General features: G+C 56.3%; 3 protein-coding genes across 9 annotated transcripts in view; 2 read left to right on the top strand and 1 right to left on the bottom strand.

The window, feature by feature from the left end:
- The window catches only part of EDC3 (enhancer of mRNA decapping 3), a 59990-nt gene extending 55701 nt beyond the window's left edge, over positions 1-4289 (top strand). For both annotated transcript variants that reach the window (XM_033189372.1, XM_033189373.1), the window contains one exon: positions 1923-4289. In XM_033189372.1, coding sequence (XP_033045263.1) covers positions 1923-2257 — 335 coding nt within the window. In that variant the 3' untranslated portion in view covers positions 2258-4289. The remainder of the gene's footprint in view (positions 1-1922) is intronic.
- Positions 4290-4645: 356 nt separating this feature from the next.
- Positions 4646-20115, bottom strand: CLK3 (CDC like kinase 3). 5 transcript variants are annotated; one of them, XM_033189369.1, is made up of 13 exons: positions 18906-20115; positions 15446-15598; positions 14572-14788; positions 12582-12678; positions 12237-12303; positions 9796-9912; positions 8855-9021; positions 7404-7498; positions 7182-7311; positions 6800-6882; positions 6171-6250; positions 5831-5921; positions 4646-5140 (listed from the first exon to the last, which is right to left on the bottom strand). In XM_033189369.1, the coding sequence occupies exons 1-13, from the start codon at positions 19412-19414 to the stop codon at positions 4964-4966; spliced, it is 1983 nt and encodes a 660-aa protein (XP_033045260.1). In that variant the 5' UTR covers positions 19415-20115; the 3' UTR covers positions 4646-4963. The 5 variants fall into 5 exon arrangements, with proteins under 5 accessions (XP_033045260.1, XP_033045262.1, XP_033045261.1 ...); XM_033189371.1 differs by having other exon boundaries at positions 15446-15597; positions 18971-19889; XM_033189370.1 differs by lacking the exon at positions 4646-5140 and adding an exon at positions 5147-5393 and having other exon boundaries at positions 15446-15597; positions 18971-20115.
- Positions 20116-20704: 589 nt separating this feature from the next.
- LOC117070368 lies at positions 20705-26417 on the top strand. 2 transcript variants are annotated; one of them, XM_033189374.1, is made up of 6 exons: positions 20705-21199; positions 21340-21434; positions 23192-23386; positions 24045-24470; positions 24542-24641; positions 26375-26417. In XM_033189374.1, exons 1-4 carry the CDS (start codon positions 21195-21197, stop codon positions 24461-24463), a joined length of 714 nt encoding a protein of 237 aa, XP_033045265.1. In that variant the 5' UTR covers positions 20705-21194; the 3' UTR covers positions 24464-24470; positions 24542-24641; positions 26375-26417. The 2 variants fall into 2 exon arrangements, with proteins under 2 accessions (XP_033045265.1, XP_033045266.1); XM_033189375.1 differs by lacking the exons at positions 20705-21199; positions 21340-21434 and adding an exon at positions 22454-23118.
- The last annotated feature ends 2 nt before the right edge of the window (positions 26418-26419 follow it).

Here is a 26419-nt window from a genome sequence, read left to right on the forward strand (position 1 = left end):
TCAAATTTAGGTTCCAGATGATAATTTTGGGTGCTATTTGAGAGTAGACACACAAAGGAGTACACAGAGGTGTCAGGGTGCTATTGTGATTATGGGAGAGAGAGATTATGGTGGCTAAGACAGAGTGGTAGTGCCAGAGGTGGTGGAGGTAGTTTCTAAATCAGTTTTGGAGATAGAATCCACAGATTGGATGTATGGGGGTGGGAGAAAGAGACTTGGGAATGGCTCCAAGGTTTTTGGCCTCAGTAACTGAGGTGCGATCACTAAGATGGGAAAGCTTGATGGAGAAGGTTTGGGGAGGAACAGCAGAAGCTCAGCTTGAGGCACCTATTGGATATGCAGGTGGAAATGTTGATAGGGAAGGAGTTATATGAATCTGAAGTGAAAGGATTCAGCCTAGAGTTACAAGCCATAGTGAATATTTAAGCCATGAGGAGCCTGGATATGCTGTCACATAGGAAGAGAGTAGATACAGAAGTTGGAAAACTGAGCTCTTTATTTAGAAGTCAGGGAGTAAAGAGCCTAACCAAGGAGATGGGACTGGAATGGTCAGTGAGGGAGAAGGAAAACCAGGAGAGTATGGTAGCTGAAAGCCAAGTGAAGAAAGGAGCATGTCATCAGCTGTGTCAGCAAGCCACGCTCTAGGTTAAGGTCAAAGGAAGACAGAATCGACCACTGGATTTAGCATCTCTGTGGAGGCTCCTGGTGAGCTTGACGAGTGTAGTCTCAAGTGGAGTGGTAGGGACAGAGTCTGACTGGAATGGGTTTAAATGAGAATGGCAGGGGGAAGAATTGGAGAAGAGCAAATATGGCCCAGAGAAAGGACTTCACCAGAGGTCAGATGGTGAGTCAAGGGCAAAGCCTGGACCAGAACCTTTGTCTCCTAAGTCTCAGGCCAGGCTCCTGTGGGCACACAGAAGATAGGATGCCACTCACACTCTTGAGAGCCTCATCACCCACAGGGACTCCCCCCCACGGCACATTCTAAGCAGGGAAGTTGTGAGTCTCTAGCTGAGAAATGATATTACTCTAGGCTGAGAGCTGGGAAGGGGGCCTGGTGTGGGTTCCCCTTCTTGTAATTTTTAACATGATGCCCCCTTCTAGGCAGTTCTTCCTCTTGCTGCCCAAAGGTTTTCCTATCCCAGCTGCTCCCAGACACGAGTCTGAACGACGATTAAGTTTGGTCTGATTTCTGCTATTCTCAGTTTAACCTCTTAGGCCAGTACAGGATCTATATACTTGGTGAGACATCCCTTTCTAATACTGTCCCAGAGGCCTGGTTAGAGCAGAGGAGCCTGGGAGAATAGTAATAGGTTCTCTCTTAATTCTTAATTAAGGTTGGGCTGAGTGGGTGACCCATTCCTGTGAGATAATGAGTACGAGAGAGGACAGGCTTGCTAGAGTAGAATGAGTAGGCCCACCGGAATAGAATAAGCATGCTCTCACCTGCTCACCCTTCTTGGGTCATTCAGCAGATAGCAATCAGTTCCTGTTTTTGCTGGGCCTGAGTGGGGCTTCCCTGTGACAGCCACCTTGACAGTGGACTCTGCCTTCCCAGAGGTCATAAGGTGCCCAGGGCATTAGTTGGATATACAGAGGCATGCCTGAGAAGGCAGAGGAGGTGAGGGCTTTGTGCCCTGAGAAGCTCTGCACACTGAGCAGGACAGTGGTTCATCCCGAGAACTCCAGGAGGGCAGTGGTCTGCTGGGCTGACATGCAACTTGGTCTCTAGCACTCAGCCCAGCCAGCTTGCAACTCTAGGGCCTGTGCCCTGGCCCAGCTTTAAGAAGGCCAGCCTTTGGAGAGGCATCGGAGTGGTGTCTGGAAAACAAAGATACCCTTGGGACGACCTGGGGCCTAGTCCCAGCCTGGGCTGCTCTCTGCTTATAGGGATTTTCAGATGGCACTCTTTCCACCTGCAGATCTGCCCACTAGCCCTGTGGACCTGGTCATCAACTGCCTGGATTGCCCTGAGAACGTCTTCCTGCGGGATCAACCCTGGTACAAGGCTGCTGTGGCCTGGGCCAACCAGAACCGGGCACCAGTACTCAGCATAGACCCTCCTGTGCATGAAGTCGAACAGGGCATTGATGCCAAATGGTCACTGGCACTGGGCCTGCCTTTGCCACTGGGGGAACACGCAGGCCGTATCTATTTGTGCGACATTGGCATTCCCCAGCAGGTCTTCCAGGAGGTGGGCATCAACTACCACTCGCCCTTTGGCTGCAAGTTTGTTATCCCACTGCACTCTGCCTAGAGGGTTCCTGCGCAGGCAGGACCCTGCTGTCCCCTGCTTCTCTGATAACGAACGCCTTAAGGATATGAAGCTTCATGGACCTTGTTAAAGTTTTTTCCCTTTTGGGTTTGTTTCTTCTGTGAGAGAACAGAACTTACTTAAAACTGACCTGTCACTTGCTCTTAGCCAGGGAAGTCTTTCCCACTGGGTTCCGGGCTGGGCGGCAGGCTGAGCGTGCAGCAGCTCCAGGCATCTCTACCCTCAGCCCCCTGCACGGCCAGGTGGGCCTTTGTTTACAGCCGTAGGCAGCTCTCTAAGACTGTGTTTCAGGTTTACAGCCACTGGGCCTGGGCACATGCATTGAGGAGTGGGCCAGGTCCTGTTTGGGGGCCTGTACCTACTCTATTTCAGAGCTTGTGGCTTTGTGTCTCCCTTGCTTTCCCCATGCAGACAGCCCTTCCTCTGTAGAACCAGCTGCGTGGCAGCTGTCCACCAGAGGGCAGACCTGCACTCTCCATTCATTTCCAGGGCTGTGACAGACCAGGCCTTCCCCTAGCCCCACAAGTTGATTTGGGGGGTTTTGACCCTTACTCCTGAGCTGATCCAAGTTTTATGCTGATTTTTCCAAGGATCTCTCCCTCCTTTTCCCTCCATCACTCAGAGGTAGGGAAGGGGGCGGCATTAGGATGGTGTTACTGTATTGGGATTTTATGTTCTGTCGTCTTCAGCACAGGTAGTATAAGGTTATATTACTGTAGAACCACAGTGCCCATCTTGCCAGCAGTGCCCGCCCCCACCCCAAAACTGAGCAGGCTGAGCCTCTGCCTAGTCTGGGGCCAGACCCCTCAGATGGGGATATCCCTGGGGGAGCCTGGTGCTGAGCCAGAAGAGGCTTCCTGGTGCTTCTGTCCTAGGCCACCACTCCTCCAGCCCTTTGCCCGCACATACATGCCCCACCTACTCTTTCGTCCCCTCTGCCCTTCCCCTGAAATGGTCCTTTGCAGCTGTCATCCCAGAGCAGGGCACATGGACTCCCCTGCTTGAGCTCCACCCCAGCTCTTAAAACATCTGGGCTTAGAACCCTTTACAGTTGTCCAGTCTAGATGAATAGGCTTGGGGCCAGCACCCTGTCTCAAAGATGGCAAAATGAGGCTAGTTCTGGATGAGCTAGCTGGTGTGGGTTCCAACCATAGGAACACACTGATGCTCAAATCCTAAGGTGCCAAGCCCTAGGCCCTGGAGGCTGGTAGAACAGGATCTATGCCTGGAACCCTGGCAGGGATTCCTGCCAAGAACTTGTGCTTAAGCCTGCTTCAGGGCTTCAGGCTGCTTCTGCTCTGTGTCTGCCCAGACTGGCTGAGCGGGTGGATGGGTGGGCAGAAGGGCTTACCGAGGATTGTGGACACAGGGTAGGCCCTGGTACCATGGGTTTCAGGCTGTTACCACTTTCCTTGTAGGAGCATAGCCAGAAGCAGATGAGCCAGGGTAGAGGGCTGGCCCCTCCTCTCATCTTCCCTTCAGTCTTAAATTGTCTCCAGCAATGGGAAGAGGCCAGGGACTGTAACCCTTGTGCTATGTATTCTCTGAGCCTCTGCTCACTCTCAGGGCCAAGCAGCTCCCAAGCCGGGGCCCTCTCTTGGCCACAATCCGAAGAGCAGTGTAGGTTACAGGCATTTTGGTAGGCAGGTTCTGGCTGCCTGTTAATGCAGTTAGGCCCCCTGATTAGGTACAGTGAGAAACAAGCTAGAAGAACCCTGGTCCAGGAGACTGCCCAGTCCAGCAAGATCCAGGGATGATAGCCTTGCGGGGCCACTGGGAGTTTGTGCCCAAGCTTCTCCCCCAGGGGGCACTGGGACTGGTCCTTGCCCTTATCCTTAGCCTGGGCCTTCCCCCAGAGGTATTAAGTATGATTCCTCCATTTTCAGTTCTTTTCAGGGGCATCCTGCCCATAGTACCCAGTTCCCAAGGGGCCCCCAGTCATGTGGTGAAACCTAGCACTCGTGCAGCTCTTAGGGAACCAAAAACCAGCACTGAAATAAAGCTGAATGACTGAGTCCTGTGGCGTGTGAATTGCTCTGTAGGCTGTCATGAGGTGCTGCCTGTTCCAGCCTAGGAACCCGCCCCACTTGTCTCCTGCCCTCAGCAGACCATAGTTGTTGGGCACATACAGCCTAAAGTCCCAGCCAGTAATGGGACTGGCAGGCTGCGGAAAACCAGACCCCACCTGGCTAGTCACGGTGGGCTGATTCCGTTACGTTCTCGGGGGCTGAGAGGTACAGGAGCCAGCAGGGCAGAGGTGCCGTCTAGGACTGCTCAGCAGCCTGGGCTCAGAGGACATCCCCACTTCTGGTCTTACCCCTGCCTAGCTCTTCTGTGCCTGGCCCAGTTCACACTTAGCTCTCCACAAGCTGAACTGCTAAGAAAGACTTTATTAATAAGGTCAGGTAAGGGGAAGGCAAGGAGCCTGGAGATGGACACACTGGTACCAGGGGTTACAAACAGTAAGAAACACTTTATTATAACTTTACAACATATAAATAGCTTGGGTCAAATCTGTGCTTTCTGGCAGCTGGGCACCAAGTCTGCTCCCCTGCAGGCTCCTGCCTTCCTTCACATTGCACTGTTCATTGGGTGGCTCTGGCCTGGGACCTGATGGTCGAGGCTGGAGTCAAGGGGCTGGGCGGCCCAGTCCCGCCCTCCATCTCCTCATGCCGTGGCCTGCGCCTGTCATCTGCTTGGGTTGCGGCTGGTGTGGAAGGACCGCTCCTCAGGGGTCAGGCCAGCAAAGAAGGGGTGCAGCAGGGCCTCGGCCAGTGTGATGCGCTGGGCAGGGTCAAATTCTAACATCCTCCTCATCAGGTCAAACAGCTGCACGTGCTCCAGGGAGTCTTGGAGCATGTAACTCTGCTCAGGGACACAAGGTGCCTCAGTGTGACGGCAGGATCGTGGGAAGCCACAGCAGGTCCCCTTGCCTCTGGGACGCCTTGCTGGACTGGATCGAGGAGGCAGTGTTGCCTCCTTGGAGGACTCTACTTCCGCCCTCCTGGACAATGAGCAGCTCCTTTCCTTTCATGCCTCTGTTTAACGTTTTGCTCGGAACTTGCCAGGCTACTAGGTGTCTTGCTGGATTGATGCCTCTGCCCCCACATGCAAAGTCCTGACAAGTGGGTAGAGATCACCTCTGCGAAATTCACTTGCCCGAGCACCAAATGCAGTTAACAGAGACCAAATGCAGTTGGCTTCCTGGCCATGTCTAGGTCTTCCCTCCCCCTCACCTCAGTCCTGCCTAGTTCTTCCCAAAATTTTGCGGAGAGAGAGGGACAGGAAGCAGCAGGGTTTCTGACATCTGGCTCTTCTGGTGTTCCCCAATTACATTCATAGCCACCCTATGGGTAAGGGGTAGGGCCAAGGGCCCCTCTGGGACAGTATGCAAGAAGCCCCACTGCCAGCATCCAGCAGTCTTGGGTGCCGCCTCCCACAGAGCTGGATCGAGGAGGCAGCCTTTAGTGGCCTGGCCTGTCTCTGCTGTATGTCTGCCCATTGTCTGGGGTCTCTCCTTGGCATGAGTTGAGCTGGGGGTAGCCAGAAACTGACCTTCAGAGGTTTGCAGTTCTCCTTCACATACCGGCCATCAGAGCTGTTCTCATCCCAAACTAGGCCCCCTTTGTAGAAATATTTCTGCTTCCTGAAAATTAAGGGGGTGGAGTCAAGTGTGGGAGCAGAAAGGGGACAAGCCTCTGGTGGGAGGTGGGGAAGAGCAGCTCCCAAGACAGCAGCAGAACCAGGGCAACAGGTTTGCAGGGGCACACAGGGAAGGTTTTTGGGACCCATGGACTGTCCAGCAAAGACTCACCACATCCAGTACCCTGCTGACCCACAGCCAAGAAGAGAAAGGCCCCTATACCAACCCTGAGGGGGCTACTGGGGTCCTTACCTGGTACGGTGGATCATGTGTGATGGGATGGGCCCTAGGATCTTCTCCATCATCACCAGATGCTCTCGGTTTTCGTGGGTCTGTGGAAGATTAGGGACAGTGCAAGGGGGTCAGTCCTAGCTCTGGCCCCTTCAAGGAGAATAAGAAACAAGAAAGATGGGCAAGTGCCCTCACTGCCCCCGGAGATGCAAACCTACCAATGAAGCAGCAGCCCCAGCTTCTCCTGCCAGCCTGTGCTCAGGCTCCTCAGCCCTTGTGGGTGGAGGTAGACTGGGCTGTGACTGCATTTCCCTCTGGTTAGCTCTTCGCTCCCTGCCCAGAACATGCCCTGTCCCAGCCCATCCCGATGCCTTTATTCATCTGTGCCTTTTAACTAGAAGGTCAGGTCACCTCCTGCCCATCCTCCATCCTCGACGGCCTAGCATAAGACTCCTCTGAGTGTTCCACCTCCCCTGACTTGTGCACTCCCTTTAGCATCTACATCCTTAAGACTTTGAATCTCACATGATGACTAATGGGAGGAGGAAGACACCTGTCTTCTCATCCAGGTGGGGCTTCCCACCCCAGTGGCCCGCAGCCTATCACAGTAGCAGTGCTCAGGGTAGGGGAGCGATGTGGGGTGGCTGTACCTGGAAGAGTGTGAAGCCCCGGTAGTACTCAAAGAGAATGCAGCCAATGCTCCAGACGTCACAGGGCTGTGCCCAGCCCAGCTCTGAAAGCCAAGATGGGGAGAGGCTGTGAGATCTGGCCCTATGCTTCCAGCCTGGAGGTCACAGGGCAGCCACCACACTGGCTGGCAGGACTCTTGCCCAAATCCCATTACAAGGCCCTCTCTTCAGTAAGGCTGACAGATAAAGCCAGGTCAGTCACCTGTGTCTCATGACACTGGCCTCTTGGTCTGCGAAACTCTGCCTGCCCTGGGTGGCAGAGACGGCCAGGCATGCCACTGCCTCTGTTTATACCCTCCCAACAGTCCAGTGTGACAAGGTCACAGGCCATACAGTCACTCACCAAGGATCACCTCAGGTGGGCGATAGTGACGGGTGGCCACAATGGTTGTGTGATGCTCATGGTCAAAGGTGGCACTACCAAAGTCAGCCACTCGGATGCTGGTGTTCTTCACTGACTTCTCCTCACAGCTCTGAAAGGCAAGGCAGGCCTGCCAGGTCAGGAGTCCACACGAGTGGGTAACCCACCCCTGGAGCAGGGCCTCACCCTTACCCCCACCAATACCTTGTGCTCATTGTAGAGGGTTTCAAACTCAGAATTCACAAACAGGATGTTCTCTGGCTTCAAGTCTGTATGGGTCAGCTGATTCTCATGCAGAACTAAGGGAGCAGGGAAAGAAGGGGAAGTAGGCAAATGAGTAGCTGACTCTCCTGCCAGCACTAGGCCAGACCCCTCCTCCAATGCCAGCAACTGCCAGAGCTCCTCACACCCCCACCTCAGCAGGGAGCTGGACTGCAGCCCGCCTCTGTGCTGGCCTCTTTCTCAAGGGTTCTCTGTACTTGAGGCCTTGGAGGGTTCTGATACTTTAGCAGGGGGGTGGGAAAGAAATTAGCCATTTGAAAAACCTCCCTCCACTTCTCCTCTGCAGAGACCAGGCCTCCTCACCTGTCTCTCACCAAAGCTACAGCAACAGCCTTGAGTTGGTTCCCTCTTCCCCGCACCAGCTGCATAATTTGCAGGGCCCTTTGCAAAATGAAAATGCAGGTCCCCTGTTCAAGTTACTAAGAATCAAGCACAGGGTCCTGTGTGACTGAGTGCACAGGTTGCATACCCAGGAAGCCAGCCCCACCTCTCATCGCTAGTCATGAGCAGGGAAGCCTTTCCCGTCCAGCCCCTTCTGACAGTGGCTACCTGCTTGTAGTCACTTTTCAGCTCAAGGCTCCCATCTGGCACTCAAGACCCTCACAACTGTGTGGCCCACGACTCCCCAATGATAGTCTATTCTACTAGAGCCAATTCTCAGCCCATAACAGGCTCCAGGCCTCACCAAGCTGTTCCCCTTGCTTGGAAACCTTGTCCCTGTCCCATCTTGCAAATCCTGTGGGAGGAGAAAGACTTCTTCATCCATGTGGGGCTTCCCACCCCAGGGCCTGCAGCCTATCACAAAGTAGCAGTGCTCAGGGTAGGGGAGCGATGCGGGGTTACCTTGAGCTACTCTATATTCTAGCTCAAGGTCTACCAACTTCACCAAGCAGCCTTTCTGTACTGCTGCAACCACTGCAAATCCTACAGTGCTGAGCCCTGGCACCACCAAATGCTTTTCAAGGCTAGCAGGGAGATGACAAGTCAGGGTTGCACAGAGGGTCTCCATGTGGGTAGGACCTGTGGCTCTATCTGTCAGGTCAGGCTTCTACCTTTTTACCCCATGCATGAAGCAGGGAGGTGGGGTTGGTGGTTAGGCCAATTCTGGAGCAGTTCTTTTCTGTTTTCTTCCTGAGCGCCTGGGGGTAGAGAGGCTGGTCCGGGGGTCCCTGGAGGGAGCCCTACCTAGCCTTTCCATCCTCACACTGAGATTCCCACCTGAAGACAGGCCTTTCCGCCAAAGGGGATCTGGTGTCCCTCAGGCCCAGGAGAATGGTTAGTAACGTGCTGGAATGAATGGGGACAACAAGTAACCAGATGACTTGGCTGTAGGCATGTAGCTGTCCATGCTTCTTTTGAGGGTGGACACTTACATCTAAGGGCGTGGCAGAGCTGGTAGGCCATGTGCCGGACATGTGGTAGGGGGTAAGGCTGGAAGTTATTCTCCTTCAGAAACTCAAAGGTGTTCTTGCCCAGGAGCTCAAAGGCGATGCACATGTGACCGTGGAAGTTGAACCAGTCAGACATCAAGACGCATAGGCTGGAGGAGGAGGATGGGCAGGGCTCAGGCTGTGTGCTGGGGGCCTGCCTCACCCCCTCTCTCAGATGAAGACAGTTCCCAACTCTCTCCTAGGCCACCGGGTCACACACCAGAATGCAGATACACACAATGCAAGAGAACCAGAGCAAGAGCACCTCTCCCCACCAGCCATCACCCAATCCCCAGATGAGCTCTGGGCAAGGACTAAGCTTCCTGCAGTGGGTAGGGGAGATGTCCACAATTCTGGTCCAAGCCCTCCAAGCTTCCCTACTTATGATGTGGGAGAAGCCCTGCCTCAGAGTTGCTGAGGGAGACATGGAAAGTGCTAGTGCACTCTGCAGGACTAGTGCTGCTTTTCTCGACCTGCCCACTCTGCTGAGCTTCGTGAGGGTGTGCTGGATTCACCCATCTGCCCAGGCTCAGCACAATGTGTGGAGGAGAGTGCTCAGTGTGTTTGCCACAGAAAGGCCCTCCTTTGGGTATCTCCTACTATGTAAAAGCCCCAAACAGCTTCATGTTTTTATCTTGTCTTACGCCCAACATAACCCAGTGATTCACAAATGCAGGGCTGGGAGGCCTGCCTCAGGCCACAGAGCCAGCTGGGGTGGAGCCTGGACTACAGTCTAAAGGCTTCCAGCAAGACCTTTGCCACACTCCCCTGGCTCTGAGTGTGGGGAGAACGCACAGTGCAGACGGGTGAAGGGACACTACTAAGCCCCTGGGGGTCCAGCAGCCCCACTGAAGGCTTCCCTCCCACTCGTTGCAGACACTCACAACTTGTTTTCTTTGTCCTTCTCCTTGATTTTTTTGAGCACGTTGATTTCTAGCCGGGCAGCCTCCCGGTACTTGCCCACATTGCGGATGATCTTCAGGGCAACCTGAGACTTCCCTCTGGTACCCGGGAAGGAAACAGAGGTTCTCATCAGCGGCTGCCCAGTCCTTCCCCCACCCACCACCCCAATCCAGCAACTCCCAACAAACACTGCTCCAGGAGCAGCCTGCACTGAAGAGAGCAGATACTGGATGCCCAGCCTGCCCCATGCAACACCAGACCTTTGCCCACCCCACAGCAAGCGCCCTGACATCTGTGAGTTAATACTCTTGGCATCCATGCCAGCCTTAGGCTTTTATGTTCTCAGCCACTGCCAGCTCCCAAAGGTGTGTGGCAGAGTAGAGGCCAATCCTGCTTACCCAGCGCCAGCCCAAGAGCTCACACAGTGACCTAACCTATAGGCCAGGCAGCCCCAACCCTGGTCAGGCTGTCCCATCCAGAGCCCTCCTGCAGCACCTCTTGACCTTCCTGAGCTTGTCGGCAAGTCTGAGCAAACAGGGATGGGGGTGCCAAGATCGAGTAAAGATCTGGCAAGAGGTAGGGGTACCAGCAAGGGTACCTCTCACTGTGGGGTCCAGGGCCACTCCTTTTACCACACCCCTCTCCAGCCGCACCTACCTGCCACAGCATTTATCAGTGACCACAAAATGCCAGGAACCCTTCTTAAGTGTCCAGAGAAGATTTTAACAGTCCCTGCTCTGTGCTTCCCACCCCCAACCCCACCCCAGGAGGCCATCTGCGGGGAGCCAGCAGAGAAGGAAACCTGCTGAGGTTTGGCTGCCAGGCCCTGTCAGGAAAGGACCGCTAGAATTCAGATGTCCAGTGGGGAACTTGAGTGAGACAGCCCTAGCCTGGAAGGGCATGTCTGAGGCCTCAGGGAGGCTGATGGTGGTGCCTAAGGCTCACAGGCCCAGGGTAAAGGAATCTTCTAGAGAATCCCCTGCTTTTCTCTCCCTATCCTATTTTCCCAGATTCTCAGGGCAGGAAGGGACCTCAGGGGAAAGGTCATGCACTCCAGCCTCCTCCTGAAACAGGGTCCCTCTGTGGCATCCCAGTCCTCAGCACAGGGAGCTCATCACTTCCAAGGCAGCCCTGCCAGAGTTGCATGGCTCTTACAATAAGACCCTGCCTTTCACTGAGCTGAATTCTGCCTCCACATGACAACCCTCACTGGCCCTGGCTCCCTTTGAGTCCTTTGAGTGAAAGTAAAGGTTCCCCAGACCCTCCACCTGCCCCCTAGTAACTCCAGAGGCTCATTTTCCCTCCAGCTCCTCAGAGAGGAGCAGCCCAGACCGCCTACTTGAGTCTGCCATGTCTCCTCCTGGCCACGGTGTAGTTGTGCATATCCCTCCACCCACTGGTCCCAACCCTAACCTCTTGGGCCGCACTGAGTCGTACAGGCATTTGCATGGAAACTTGGAGCAAATGGAAACTTCCTCTCAGTCTACCTTGTGGCCACAGGGAAGGCTGGATGCCTGGGTCTGAATAACTTGAGTACCCCATTTAACGTAGGAGCACTACAGCGCAGCGGAGGCCAACTCTGCCGTTAACTGGAGTATGATGCAGGCAAACCCTGAGTATGTTTATTCATCTCTGCAACAGCGAGAGGGCCACATATGGGTGGCACGTGGCTCCAATGAGGACACAAGCACTTTGTAGCTGAAGTGCCAAACCAACTACGGCAGGGAGGCAACTGGCTCCCTGGAGGTGGCCTCCCCAACCCAGACCTATATGAGAGGAAGCCAATGTTCTAGTCTTGTGGAACGGTGAAGGGACAAAACTGTTGGGCTTGGGAGAGAGTGAGGTGCAGCATGGCACACACAGGTATACCCCACTGTCCTGGGCACACTCAGCAGAGACCACACACTACCCTAGCCACACTGAAAAAGGCAGCGGCCTGCTTGGTGAGAAAGCCCAGGGTCATGTTTCTCTCGACTAAGATCTGCACAGCCTCAAAGGCAGACCCTCAGGGGATGGGCTTATGCCCTTAGGGCTGGGCTTAGTGGTACTCCTAGCCCCTTGCCAGGCCAAGAACCTAAAAGTTATCACAGGAGGCAGCTCCAAGCCATAGGGGAGCTGGGGCCTTGGCCTTGTTCTGATATCCACCACTACAGTCCTGGAGAAGTAGAGAGATTAGAGCAGAACCTTTCACTGAGCAACAATTCTTGGGTAGTGTTGCCACATACCTGCAGGACCCAAGAATTTCTCCCTTATTACAGGGGATCAGCAAAACCCCAACATGGACAGGTCAGAACCCTACTTTGGTGCCACCCTTCAAAAAGAAAAAAGTTAAGCTCTGATAGCTGCCACCCTCAAGAACTCAGGCCAGCTCTTTCCAGGAAGATCACATCCAGAGCCAGCTGTACTGCCCCAGCTCGCTCACCTGGCATGGTCCAAGCACTCCACCACCTTGCCAAAGGTGCCTTCACCCAGGTTCCCCACAATCTCATCTAGGAGAGAAAAGAAATTGGGCATGAGAATCTGGAGGGCAGGGAGTTGGCAGCTCCTGCAAGTTCACAGCATTCAAATTCTCAAAAACAAAAAAGGTTTCTCTCTCACTGCTACACTCTTTAAAATGGAAGTTGCTAGTGTCTGTGTCATTCAGGCAATTTACTGGTGGCCCCGCTAAGGCACCACGCGCACTAGAGGCCCCTCCAGGCAGGAGAGGTCTCGTCTAACAAGGGGGGTAGAAAGTAGAGAGGTAAAGTTTTACGAAAGGTGGCTGTACATCGCTCTTGGAGCCAATCGCCGATCCGGCACACCAGGTGACCCTCCTTGTCATCTTCCACACTCCGGCTGCTGCGCTTACTGCTCTGTTGGCTTCTCTGCATGCACCGCCCCCCGAAACGCCATCCGACCAATCGCATGGTAGGCGGTTCCGATTGACAGATTGAGGTGTCAGTCAAAGGCAGAGGTGGAGACGGTGAGGAGCCGGTGGGTTGGTTGGTTGGATTTTCCAGATCCCAGCATTTCATAAGGCACACAGCATATATAACGATAGGGATATTGCAAGGGACACGTCAAGACACAAACTGACTTCAAAAACAGAAAAGTAAAAACAGCTACAGGTATGTAAAGAAAACTCGGACATTATCTCTAAGAGGAGCGCCACAAACGCTCAGGAAGACGACCTGCCTCTGCTGCTGAGGGCCACGCTGTGAGGAGAGCCATTGCCCCGACTCCCTCCTCCTCCTCCTCCTCCGAGTCTCTCCCTCCCCGGCCCTCCCATGTGGCTTTCGCCAGAGCGGAAGATGCAGTGAGAACGGTGGCGCAAGAAGGCAGCTGGCCCCTCCTGGGTCCAACCATCCAGACTGGTCAGCGGCTGCTCCGGCTTCAGCTGCAGAATGCCCAGCCTGTCCTTGCCTGCCTCTGTTCGTCCACGCAGACTTGCACATGCCTGACAGCTGCCACTCAGAGCCAAGCTGCTACCTGCCTCCAGACGGCATCCTTGGCCAGACTTCACCATCACTACCAGAAACAGCCTTCCGTCAGCAGCCCTTCTGCCACCAGCCTCAAGCAGGAAAGCAGCCTTGGATCCTCTAGGCCAGTCAACTGCCAGGCTTCCTACCACAATGGCCCACACAGGCCCCATGCCAGCTCCTGCCCTGGCCTTGGCACCTGTGCTGCTCACAATCTAGGCCCATCCCAAGTCTCACGACGATCGATAAGAGGGCACCAAACAGAGAAGCAGAGCCAGACCTGCACTGCCATCCTGTGGCAGCATGTGGCAGTGTGCAGAGAGGCGAAAGGGCCACGCTGCAATCGCCGGCACAGTCAACCCTCAACCTGTGGCCAAAGAAGTCACAGAAAGAGCTGGGCAGAGAAGACGCCTGGCCTCTCCACCGCTCCTCAGGGGCCTCAAGGCCGGCAGGGGGGAGGCAGGGAAGAGGGATGGGGGAGAAGAGAAGACCGCACGTAACCTCGGAAATACACAACTGGCTTTCCTTCCCCAGGGAACTGAGCGCAGTGAGGGCTCCAGAGACCTTACAACCCTCTGTGCTAGGAATACTGGCCAGGCCCTGCTCTGGGCATGTGGCCTGCAACTGGACAAGGCCTGGGGCAGCAGCCTTTCCACCATTTCTTCACATGCCCCATCACACAGGCACCTGCCCCTCCTCACCGCGACTGCCCCTCGTAAAGAGGCTCGGCTGGAGAGGGCCTGGCTGGAGATTAGAAGGGAAGTTCCCAGTCTGAGCTGGCTGACAGGCAAATCCTCCCGTCCTGTGAGGCACTCCAGACTGGGGGCCTTTGGGAAGGGGTATGCAGATGAGACGCAGAGGTGGATGCAGTCCACATCAGAGCACTCAGTTACACAAGGAGGCAGTCTCTGGGTGGGAAGGACCAGGCCATATAGCTGCAGACCACCATACCAGCCACTCTACTAGGATCCTTAAGAAGTGTCCTAAGAAGTGTCCCCAGCCACTTGCACCTCGTGGCCTGTGTCTGGAGCACTGTGTAGACATAGACAGGCCAGAGGCCAGCCAGCATCGGAGCCAGAGTTCCTATAGTTGCCACTGGAAGGGGCCAGAAGACACAGGGGCCAGGACCCTGTGATCAGCCCTGCACCTGGACCAGACAACACATACACACACACATGCACGCACACCAGTGCACGTGCACAGGGCTGGCAGTACTCACCCGGACCAGCCAGCCTGAGAGAAGGCTAGGAAGAGATGAGGCCTTTAAGCCCCAGCCAGCACACTCTGGCTACCACTCACCGAGGAGGCGCTGCTACAAGACCTGGTGCGGCGTTTGTGGCAGTGGTGGGCATGCTTGCGGGTCCGGTATGGCCCCCTCTCCCGCGATCGCCGACGATGACGAGAACGTGAAGATCCATAGTAGTCCTCTCCAAAGGATGAGCTCCGCTCTTCACACCGGTATGTATCGCTGTCACGGCGCTCCCGGTACCTCCTCTGGTAGGGCAGGCGGTCATGGCTGCCAAAAGGGGGATGGGGATGCTGGTCAGCTGGGTCCTTGCTGTTAGCAGGCAAGAGACCTGTGGTAGGGCCACTGTAAAGGGCTGAAGGGGGACAGCCTGTGCTAAAAGCATCCAGACTGGTGGGAAGTGGCTGAGAGGGGAGGGTGCAAAGGTACTAAGCCTGCCCTCCAGAGCCCTGTCCAACAGCAGCATCCTCCAGCCATAGGAGGAGGGGTACAGGGGAAGGGGAGTATGGTAGAGGGCCTCCAAGAGTTCTACACCCTCCAGAGTTCCCTGTGGCCTGCTGCAACTCTTAAGTTTGGCCTGGGGGCTGAGATAGGCCCAGGGAACAACCTTTCCAGGGGTGAGGTTATGTTCCTAATTCTCACCGAGGAAGGCTTAGGAGGTTAAGCAAGAAAGTTGCCAGCCTAGAAAATGGGGGGATGTGTAGGGAGAAAAGGCACTCCAAAACAGAGAAAGACTGGGTGACAAGGAAGGCAGCTACTGCTGAGGCCAAGGCATGCAGGTGAGGTTAGTGGAGGAGCCCAAAGAGGACAGGGCAGGGATCCAGGGACAGCTGGGCGGGGATGGAGTCATCTCAAGGAGTCTGGAGTTGCCACAGCTGAGCCCAGCTGACAGAAGGAGCCTTTCCCTCCTATCTAGTTTCCTCTCACCTTCTGGACCGAGATCTCCGTGGGGGAGGCTCCCTTCGGGAAGGGTATCGCAGTCTCCCTTCATGTTCCCGACTGTAGGACCTCCTCCTCTTCCATCGGTAGCTCAGGTACGGGTCTGGTTCAGGGGAGCGGTATCGCTTACAGTGATGCATCTAGACCACAAGGAACAGAAAGCCCTGCTAAACACACAGCCAGCCACCTCCGGCCATGGGGCTGCCTGGGGCTTCCCAGTTGCTCCTGAAGAGGCCCATTGTTCTGTTTGGAGGTGGCCCCTCCCAGAGGTTTATGAAGCAAGAAGAACTCTGAGGTCACACTGGTCAAACAGCAGACAATGGGAAACAACCTTCTCTGCCAGTGAACAAACAAACAGCTGCCTCCCAGCAGAGCATCACTGGCCTGGTGGCCTGAGTGCTCAGGGAACTGGGTGAGCCAGGGCCAGGGGCTGAGGCAGGAACCCTGGAACGGTGAACACTACCGCAGGGAGATCAAAGGCAGGAGAAAGGGGAGCCTCCTGCACTCCATTTCCTCCTGCCTGGGGAGTCCCGTGAAGTGAACGCTCTTTAATGCCAGAGGCCAGGCAAAGGGCTGTTGGCATGGAGCCAACACACGGGAGGCAAGGGCTCAAAGACCTCAAGTTTGAGAAGCTGAACGCTGTCTGGCTGAGACCCTGAACTGGACCCCACCCAAGGAAGTAAGGACCACAAGTGAGCATGAGGAGCCACAACACAGACGAGAAGAGCAGCCCTTGGAGAAAGAGGCACATAGGCCTCAGGAACATTCCATAGCCCTCCTGAGGGTCTACCCAAGGAGACGTGGACCCAGGGGGTCTATCCAGCCCCTGCTGGCTCATCCTGGGTCTCAGCACTGGGAAGGATGCCAAGGTCCTCAGAGTATCCAACTTTCTTGCCAGAGGCCCATTTAGTACCCTTTTAGACCCCCATAGTGCCCTGCCAGGTGCCTTGCCTTTATCCTACAGTACCATTACTGTCCCTTCTTCTAGCTCTCTGGCTTTAGTATCCTACCCTACGCCTATCTCAGGATAGCCAGAGGGTTAGTCGTCTGGCAGGTAAAAGAGCCTCACCTCGCTATCCCTGTTCAGTGAGGACTTATATCCATCACATGAAATTGCCAGGCTGGATCTGCCACCAGCGGAGAAAGCTGGCTATGTGAGGCCAGCAATCTGCTCCACCCATACATGAACCCCTGACTGCCTCCATGGAGCCAGTCTTCTTCCCAACGCTCACACTTGGCCACAGCCAACCTCTAGTCATGGTCAGTCCTGAGCTTGCCTGGCCAAGCACATTTTGTACAAACCCACTGAGGCTGCCCCATCTCACCAGCAGGGCCCGTCAGAAGATCAGCATAGAACAGCTCCCCATGCATGAGCAGGACAGTGAGGCCTATGTGACCACACCCTGGGAGCCTCTCTGTGTCCCTAAGAAAGCCCTCCATCTCCCCACTAACATGTCTTCCCCCGTTTACCTGGGAAGTCTTTGGAGATAAATATTTTGTAAAATCACCTCCCCAGAAGCTTAGATTTGTTGTTTTGGTAATCAGTTGACTAATGTTTCACTGTTTTCCTGCAATTACTCTGGGTCAGGTGCCCAAGTTATGGAATGAAAGCAGTAACTCACATCCCACTAATTGACCCAGAAGATGCTCCACTGGCCAGGGCACATATCATGCCATAAGGCAAGTATGGTCCTGCCATCCTCACTGGGCAGACAAACACCAGAACTGGAGGACATGAGCACGGTCACACCAGGTCAAAGACTCCCTCCTGGGACCTAGAAGATTCTTATGTCCATACATATTCACATCAATGGAGAGCACAATTTCAGAGTCTTATAGATGTCCATTTGAATCATGGCATGCTACTTCTAGCTGTGTGCCTTTGAACAAATTATTACACTACTCTTGACCATCAGCTTCCTCTTGTATCAAGGGAATAGTAATCTCTTACAAGGTTTTGTGAGCATAAAATATGTCTGTCCTGTAAGTGAAACGCCTAGCACAGCTTTGTGCCCACAGAGGTACTAGTGGCAGCTTTTCATGAACATTTAAAAGTTCCAGGTAACACTTCAGGGGTGTGTTAAATGCCTTACAGACATTTTATAAGTCCCTTCCAAGGAAACTGGGAGGAGAGAGCTCTGGCAGAAAACTCTAAACTAAATCCTAGTGCTGTCACATACCAGCCTCATGACCTTAGACAAGGCACTCTAGGCCTTGGTTAGCATGCCTGGAAAACGGAGATAACATTTCCCAGCCTGGCAAAAGAGATGAGAAGTATGAGAGTTATAAGGTACCGCACACAAAGCAGTAATACAGTATCCTTCCTTTAACACATTCTAGGCAAGTAAAATATTGGAAATAGCAGACACCATCCTCCCAGCCAGCGCTCTGGGGCCTATTTCTCAATTATCTCTGATTCTCTAAAACCTCAGCAAACAGCTTGTTTAAAAAGCAGCTAAAGGCCACAATTATGCTTTGGGAAGCTCTGCTCTGCACAATAAGGAAAAAGGTGATGTGAAGGAAACCAAACCAGGGATGTCAACTTTGAGCACAGGCCTTGTCGGCTTCTCATTTGCTGTTCCTGGCCAGAGAACTGGGCTGACTAGAAGTGCAGCCAGCCAGGTCAGCGGCTGCCCTCCCAGATTCCAGCCACCCCAGCACCCATGGTTATTTTTGGCTGGCACTGCCCTACCACTGCAACCTCAAACCTGCCACCTCGCAAGCCTCCACCACCAACGGGTGAAACGCTTCTTCTTTTCAAGGGCATCAAGGAGGGAAGCTGGAAGGCCGCCAACTCCGCCTCTGCTGGGGGCCTGGTTCAGGCAATTTCCACCCCAGCTCCACATCAGGGCACCCACACCCGGAACTAAAGCTAGAGACTCCCGGCAGGACGGAGGAGCAGCCAGGGGATTTGTACTGTCAGCTTGGCCTAGCCCATCCCCCGGGCTGGAGCGGCTCCATCACCACAACAAAACACACAAGGGGGCCTGCGCTCTCGTTCGCGTCCCTTCCTGCCGCGCCAGGTCCCAGGGGTCTCAGAGTCCCCTCTCCTGTAACCGCCACCAGTGGAGCCGAGGGGAAACGCGGGGGCAGAGGGAAAGCCGAACTGGGCCAGAATCAAACTCCAGGCCGCCAAAGGAGGAGTCGTCTGTGGACCAAGTCTGAAGCCAGGGGTAGGGGAGGTGTCTGAAGGGACTCCGGCTATTCCACGTCGGACCCGACCCCATTCCGCGGGCAGGCACAAAACCTAAACTGGACTCCTGAGCGGCCCCAGAGACCGTTCAGGCTCCGCCTTCAACACCGCGGAATCGAGGTCAGGGTCTGCAGTGACCGCCCTCCGGGGCAGAAGCAGCGGGTCAGGGGTGAGAGGTCGAGGCCGCGGCCCGAGGTGGGCCGAAGAGGAGAAAGAAAGGGAGTAAGCCGAGACCGAATGGCACCAGCGCGCCTTCCCCGCCGACTCACCCCCGGCCGCCGCCACCGCTGTCGCCGCCGCGGGCCCCAGCCCACACTTACCGTCTCCCAGGCTCCGGCTGCAGCTAGGCCCCACTCCCCTCTCCGAGCGCTTCTTCCGCTTCCGGCTGCGACCTCCGCCCGTGGCGGCCCCGCCCCCTCGCGTGACGCAGCCGTCGCGAGCCCTGGCTCGACCCGGCTCGGAGGCCTGGCCGCTCTAGCCCCCGACTCGAAGGCTCCGGGACACCAGCCCTCTCCGCTCCGGTGGGCGCCGCGGCCTCGGAGACTAGTTCCGGGAGGGTCGAGGGGACGGGCCCGGCCCGGCCCGCCTCCGGCCGTGTCGCGGCGCACGTAGGTTCCCCGACCTGACAGGTGCGCGGCCCGGGCCGACTGGGCTCTCAGAGCAGAGACGTGGGGCCCCGACTCGGCCGCGGGGCTGGGCCCGCTCCGCCGCCCCGACCCCGCGTGGTCCGCCAACTCCCTCCTGCGCGCGGAGAGGACGGGCATTGTTCTCGGGGCCCCGGAGAGCGCGAGAGCGGCCTGAGGTCTGTGCCCTGGGGCTCGGGAAGGCGGACGCGACTCCGCTTGCGCGAAACGAGCGAACGACACATTATTGTCTTGGTGTGTGCGGGTTTTTTGAAAGCCGTGGTGGGGCTCCCAGCTAGCCAGTGCGTGCGGGGCAGTTTCTGGGAAGATACCCTAGAGCTACTCTGGCAGGGCCTGTCGGCGGGGCCGGGGTCTGGCGGGGAGGAGATCCCCTCTCCTTGAGCCCCCTCGGGTGGAGCGGCTTCCTGCCAGCCTGCGTGGCCTCTCCATTAAGACTCCCCCGCCAGACAAAACCCCAGCCGGCCGCGTTTCCGGGCCACTAGACAGCCCCGTTTTGCAGAGGCCTCGAGCGTGAGGTCACCAAAATCCCTGACACCTACTGTCCCGCGCCAGGTCGGGCAGGATTACGAGGCCCCACTTTGCAGATGAGAAAACTGAGGTGGGGCCCTTTTGAGAGACCTCACTGTGAGCGTGCGCGTCCCGCCCGGTCTGGGAGTGGCGTCCCCGGCCTCGCGAGCTTGGTGCAGCGAAGCGACAGGGCGTGGCGCCTAATTGTCCCCACGCCACGCGCGGGCTAGAAACCCTCAGTCGGGGCGGACCATCCCTGCAGGCACCGCCCCCTCCTCGGGACCGCTCCGCCGGGGCCCCAAGGGTTTCCCCACCACCGTGGGGCTCCCCACGGGCCAGCCAGCCGCTGCCCAGCCCATACCCACTCCTCCGCGGGGCTGGGCCCGCCCCTGACGCGGGACGCTGTCGCAGTGGGGCCCCCCTTCCAAGCTGCGACTGCTTCAAGTTCTTCGCCAGCGGCTGTCCCTGAAACGGGGGATCTCACGGCATGATTTGTAGGGGTGTTTAGTATCCCCCAAATCTCTGCCAGCTCCACCACGGCTACCGGAAGTAAACAATAGAAGCTAATTCAAAACTAAGTCCCCTTCCAAAAAATTACAAAAATTAGCCGGACTTGGTGGCGCGTGCCTGTAGTTCCAGCTTCTTGCAGCGGACTGAAGCAGGAGGATCACTTGATCTCAGGGGGTTGAGATTGCAATGAGCTGTGATCACACCACCGCACTCCAGCCTGGGCGACAGAGCAAGACCCTGTCTCAAAAACAAACAAAAAATCTGCCAGGTGCGGTGGTTCACGCCTGTAATCCCAGCACTTTGGGAGGCTGAAGTGGATGGATCACCTGAGGTCAGGAGTTCGAGACCAGCCTGGCCAACATGGCGAAACCCCATCTCTGCTAAAAATACAAAAATTAGCTGGACGTGGTGGTACGCGCCTGTAGTCCCAGCTGCTGGGGAGGCTGAGGTGGGAGAATCACTTGAACCCGGGAGGCAGAGATTGCAGTGAGTCGAGATCAGGCCACTTCACTGCGGCCTGGGCAAAACAGCGAAACTCCATCTCCAAAAAGAAAGTCAGGAGCCGCTTCAGTGTACCGTGGGTGACCCAGATTGGCTGCTGAGGTGCTGCCCCCCTTAGTGCTACCTCAAAAGCTAAAGATTTTGAAAAATCCCAGGCCATCTGAGATGCCATTCCTGCCTGGTCCCCATGGCCTCAGCCACACTAGCCAGGTTCCATCTCGGGGTTTCATCAGCTCAGATGAGGTGGGAGGCCTCTGTGGTGTCTCCTCCTCCCACCACTTAGTGTTGCCTGAGTTTCCATGGCTCCAGGATACCAGCCCTGAGGGATGGATGTTCTCAGAGAAGCTCCTATCCCCAGCCCTGCCCTGAGCTCCAGGCTCTAATGGGGTAAGTTAGTCACCTTCCTACCAAACTGCCTACCATTAAGAATCCAGGAGTCCCTGCCTCCCAGTCACAAAGCAACTCTCTTTTTCTGAGGTGGAAAAGAAGCCATCTCCCAGCTCTCTCTCCCTCTCCACACTTTGCAGCCTGGAGGCCATCCTGCCTGGCATTCTACCCTTAGAATTTCATTCTTTTGTGGTTTTCACAGCTTTCAGACACTTAGAGAAAGATGTGCCCCCAGGTGAGGTTTGGGTAACTCCTCCTCTCCCATCCCCACCCTAGAAGAGGCTTGCTGCACCTCCACTGCCCTTCAGGCCCAAGCTCCCGTCTCAGTCCTCAGCCTCTGTGGAGTTGAGGACTGCAGCATATCTCAAGGGCACCTGGGGAGGTGCCGCTGCCCTGCATCCTCCTAAACCCCACAGCTCCTCTCACTCCTCTTGGTCTCCCTTTTGCCCCCCACCTCCACTTCCACTGAGCTTAGGGCTCAGCTCACTGCCTGCCAGGCCGCGCTGCTCTGATGCCCTCCTTGTCCTATTGTCCTTACTCTCTCCTCTGTCTGCCTCATCTGACTTTGACTTCTCTGGAGGCAGTTGATTCACCTCTGAGCCTTGCCCCCAGGGTCACCTCCCTGGAAAGCCTTCCTGGGGCTGCCCTGGCCTGGCCCCCTGCTGAGGACAATCTGGCCTGCATGTGCACTCCATTCTGTGGACCATGAGCCCCTCCCAGACCAAGCTGGCCACAGCTCAGGTTCTCACTAAGGGCAGGGGGCTGCCATGGAAAACCCATCACTACTGACTGGCAAGACAGCGCCCAGGCAGAGTGGCATTGTGGGAACTGTGCCCAGTATGGGAGGTGGGGGCAGGGCCAGTCTTCATGGTCCATCTTAGAGAAGCCTTGTGTGGCAGTGATATTTTGGAGGGGAGGCAATTTTGGAGGGGGCTGCAGGAGCCTGGGCCTGGAGTAAGGGGAGAGGAGAGTCAAGCTGTCCAGTGGGGAGAAGCCCTGGTGGGCAATGGTGCCATCCTGAGTGGAGAAGTCCTGGGAATGTGAGGTGTGGGGAGGTCAGGGTGGGGGTGGTAGAGGTGCCAGGTGTACCCACTGTTAGGTGAAGACAACTCCTGTGCACTGTCAGAGCCTGGGCAGGGTGCCTCATGCCCAGGGTTGGGAGTCGGGACGCAGTGGACTTGGGCCCGGACCGTAGAGGTGAAGAGGGTGATGGTGAGGGATGTAGGGATGGCAACACTGGCAGAACAGCCAAGCTGGTGGGTGAGAGATCCGTCAGGGCCTCCATCTTACAGCTGAAGCTATGGAAGCCAGAGCGGTACCTGAGCAGTGACTTGACTTAAAGACTCTGACACCCACATCATAGCTAAACTGTGGGGTCCCCCAAATGCTTCCCTGCCATTTCCAGACTCCCACACTGGAAGGGGGAATGGGGCTCTGGTGCAGACAGTGTTGGGTGGGAATTGCAGCTCCTCACGGGACTCCCTGCCAAACTTGGGTACTGGCTTCCCTTCAGGAGTGCCTGCTGCACCTCCCCAGACCTGCTGCTGTGAGGATAATGGGGTTTGTGTTTATTTAGCAAGTGGCCACCCCTGGCAGCACCTACAGCTCATGGAAACCACAGAGAATTGAGAACTCTTTAGTGGAGTTGAGGCTGGTGTTTAGTGAAGTTCCAATCACCAGGAGACTTTCGGGCCAGAGGATCAGGGTTGAAGGGTTTTAGTGCGTGCTCAGCCACGGGGCCTCAATTCTGAGTCTGGTGCTTTGGGAAGCCAGGACTGCCCCTGATCTGTCCTGCTCTCAGGGCCCACTGAGGCAGAGCCTATGGACTTGATGCCCAGCCCTGCCCGCTGTCTCCAGAGCTCCTATTTCCTTGGGGCATTGGACCATGTCTGCCCACAAAGCCCCACTGAAGGGTGCAGGTGAGCATAGGGAAGTTGGGCATGGCAGCTCCCTTGGCCCCGGGCTGAAGTCTGGCTCCCCTCTCCCTGGCAGGTGCTCCAACAGGGCCCCTGAGCAGGACTGGAGGCAGTCAGAGAAGGACCTGTGGGAGCAGCTGGCAGAAAGCAGGCGGCAGAGGGTCGAGCTGGCCAGCCATCTTCGAGCAGTGCTGGAGGCCCTATCGGAGCAAGCCTTTGTGCTGCAGAGGCGAGAGCATGAGCTGGGACTCAGCTGGTCCTAAAGCAGCAAGTGAGGCCCTGTCCTCCCCCACTCCTTCTTCCTGGGCTTTCTGTAGCTGAAAGGAGGTCCGCTGAGCTACCAACATCCCCTTAGCAGGCTGAAAGCTCCAGAATGCACAGAGCTGGTGTCCACATCTGGTGCCATATTCTCAGGGAGGCTTGCTGGGGTCTGGGGCACCCAGAGGAAGGGAAATGGAGTCCCCAGCAAGGCTGCGGTGTTGAACAGAGATGTCTCTGAATGGTACCCCTGGAAGAGTGCAGGGTGTTGCCTGGGAGGCATATGTTCGGGGTGGCTAGGGACACCGCTGGAGGTGAAGGAAGGGCCAGGGTCCCTGTGGCCCCCCCAGGGAGAATCTGAGGGAGGGAGGGGCTGGTTTTAGCTCCATAGACTGAAGAGCTTCCTTAGAAGCGCCATCTCCCCAAGTGAAACAGGCGATCCCCAGAGAGGGGGAGATGGCTGTGCAGGCTGAGGGTTCTTGGAAAGATTACCAGCATCCCTACCTCGTGTGAGGGTAGGAAAGGGACACCGTGTGATGGCCCAGTTACCCAAGCCTTCAGTGATTCCGTGTCTTAGCTCACAGCTGGCCCTCCTGGAGCCACTGCTCCCTTACTAGGCCTGGGGGACCCTTGGGACCTAGTTGACAACCTCATGTCTGCCCGCCCTTTAGCATGCCACAGCAGTTCTGCTGGCCTCCACCCTGAAACCCGTCAGCAGCTGGAGAGCAGCTGGAGAGGCAGTGTATCTCGGACCCAGCTGGAAGCAGAGGATGCACAGCTGGAGCGTGTCGTGATAGATAACAGCCGAAAGCTGCCCCTCAGGGCCCCAGGGTACGGGTCCATGCTGGGCTGTCAGCTGGGCTGTTGGCTGCCAGTCCGCCTGCGTTATCAGAGGCTGCAGACACTGCCCTGCCTGGTGGGAGGCAGGGAAGCTAGGCCTACCTATCTGAGGCTCTGTGCTGCCTTTGACCCTCCCACTCAGTCTCCTCCCAGCAGGTGGAGTGCTCCCTGGCCTGCCTGGAGCAGGAGAGGCACCAAAGGCAGGGATCCCAGGGACAGGCTGAGTGGAGGAGGCCAGACCAGGACATAGAAGACAAGTGAGTGGGGCTGGGCTGTGGGGGAGGGGTGGGGTGGCAGGGAACAGGCAGACAGTCTCTTCTACCCACAGGATCCTGCTGCTGCAGACAGAAGTGGAAAAGGCCCAGCGGCGTTTGGACCAGATGACCCAACAGCCTCTTGGCCCAGAGCCCAGCCCGGGGATACCCCAAGTGGGTGCATGGCAGGCCCTGAGCACTGGCCCTGCCATACCTTTGACCCTGCCCTACACTTTATTCTCTGGTCCTCATTATTGGAGCATTATCTGGAGAAGGAGGGCAGCACAGGGGCTTAGTCCAGCCCAGAGAGGGATCCTCTTCCAACATTTGGGAATACTCTGGGATCATTCAATGACTTCCCTCCTGGTTCAGATGGGAAACTGAGACCAGAGGGCAGAGGAGAGCTTGTTCAGAGTCATAACTTGAGTTGGGGCCAGGACCCTGCCACAACATGCCCTTAGGCATCAAGGGTCTCCCTAGACTATCCCAGTGTGGTCTGGAAGCTGGAAGGAGACCCCAGGATTCTGGACCAAGTGTATCCACAGGAGATGCTGGTGCCAGGCCTGCAGATCCAAGAGCAGAGCTGGGATGGAGGCAGGGCCCAGGAGCTTTGGGACCCAGACAGAGTCTCCATGCCAGCAGCTGAGACCCCTGCCCAGGCTCAGGACACAGTCCATCTGCAGGAACAGTTACTGATGCTCACTGAGGTTGGTCAAGATAGCTGGCAGGGGCAGCCCCACAGAAAAGGGAATCTGGGCATTAGCTGATCCAGGCCATGCCCATCTGTACCAGGGGGCAGAGGCAAGGGAGCCTGGGCCCCATTCCAGGGGGGATTTCAATGTAGGGCGAGGGGATCTGGGGGCACAGAGGAAAGGAGAATGACAAGAAGAGACAGATTCTAGCAGCACATCCACACAGACTCCAGAGAGCACCATCCTCATCCTCACATAACTGGCCCCCCTGCTAGTGTGCAGCCACGCGCTGGTCCAGAGTCATCCCCTGGAGCGTAGAGGAGACTGCAGGCTAGGGTGGTCAGAGAGGCCTCCTGGAAGGGCTGAGACCCAGATGAAGTGGAGTTTGGGGCCTCTGAGGAGAAGAAGGGGCTGTATGAGTAAAGGCTGGAGCCCCACAACCCTGGTGGAGGCTGAGCCACAACTGGGTGGGGTAGAGGTCTCCCCAGGTGAACAAGAGACTCTCAGAAGAGCTGGGCCGGAGCTCCCAGCAACTGGGGGCCTGCTTGGATCATTTGCAGCATCTGTAGGGAGAGCAGATGGTGTTGGGGGGTTGTGTGCAGGCCCTGGAGGCAGAGTGCACCTGCCTACTTCGGGAGAAGGTGGTGCTGCTAGCAGTAGTGGGTGTGACCCCGGGCCAAGAGGCCTGGTAGGTGGCTGCTTGGGCCCATCCTCAGACTGTCCAAGCCAGGCTGGGGTGGGTGCTCTGTTCTCACCATGGGTGAGATGGCCCTCTCAGCAGGCGGTGGGCCAGCCTCTGTCACCAGCTGGCTGAGGGGGAATGGCCCAGAGCCCTAAACCCAGAATCACTTGACCAGAGCCAGTCTTCCTTCTCCAGGTATCAGCGCTCCTGGTTTTCACATTCTGACTCTTACGGGGTGGGAAATCTTCCAGCTTCAAGAAGTCCTGTCTCGCCAAACGTGGCCAAGCCCCTCCTGCTGGCCCAGGGGCAGGTAGGAGGTGGGGGTGAGATGACCTTAGCTGCTGGGTGCAAGTCAGGGTGCTTGAGAGTAGAAGTGCCCAGTACAGAGGGTTCTGTGTGTTCAGGGAGCCATGAAAGAGGCATGTCTGCCCCACTCCCCGCCCTAGCTCATAAGACATAATAATCATTGAAAGGGAGTGGGGTGGGGGTGATCTGGGGTCCATGCTATACCTGGACTGCCCCATTTCTTCCAGTACACTCCAGGTCCCGGAGGTACCAGTGCCCCTCAGGAAACAGCT

This window comes from Trachypithecus francoisi, unplaced genomic scaffold (assembly GCF_009764315.1).
Source record: "Trachypithecus francoisi isolate TF-2019V2 unplaced genomic scaffold, Tfra_2.0 Lachesis_group3, whole genome shotgun sequence".
In the NCBI taxonomy this organism is placed as follows: domain Eukaryota; kingdom Metazoa; phylum Chordata; class Mammalia; order Primates; family Cercopithecidae; genus Trachypithecus; species Trachypithecus francoisi.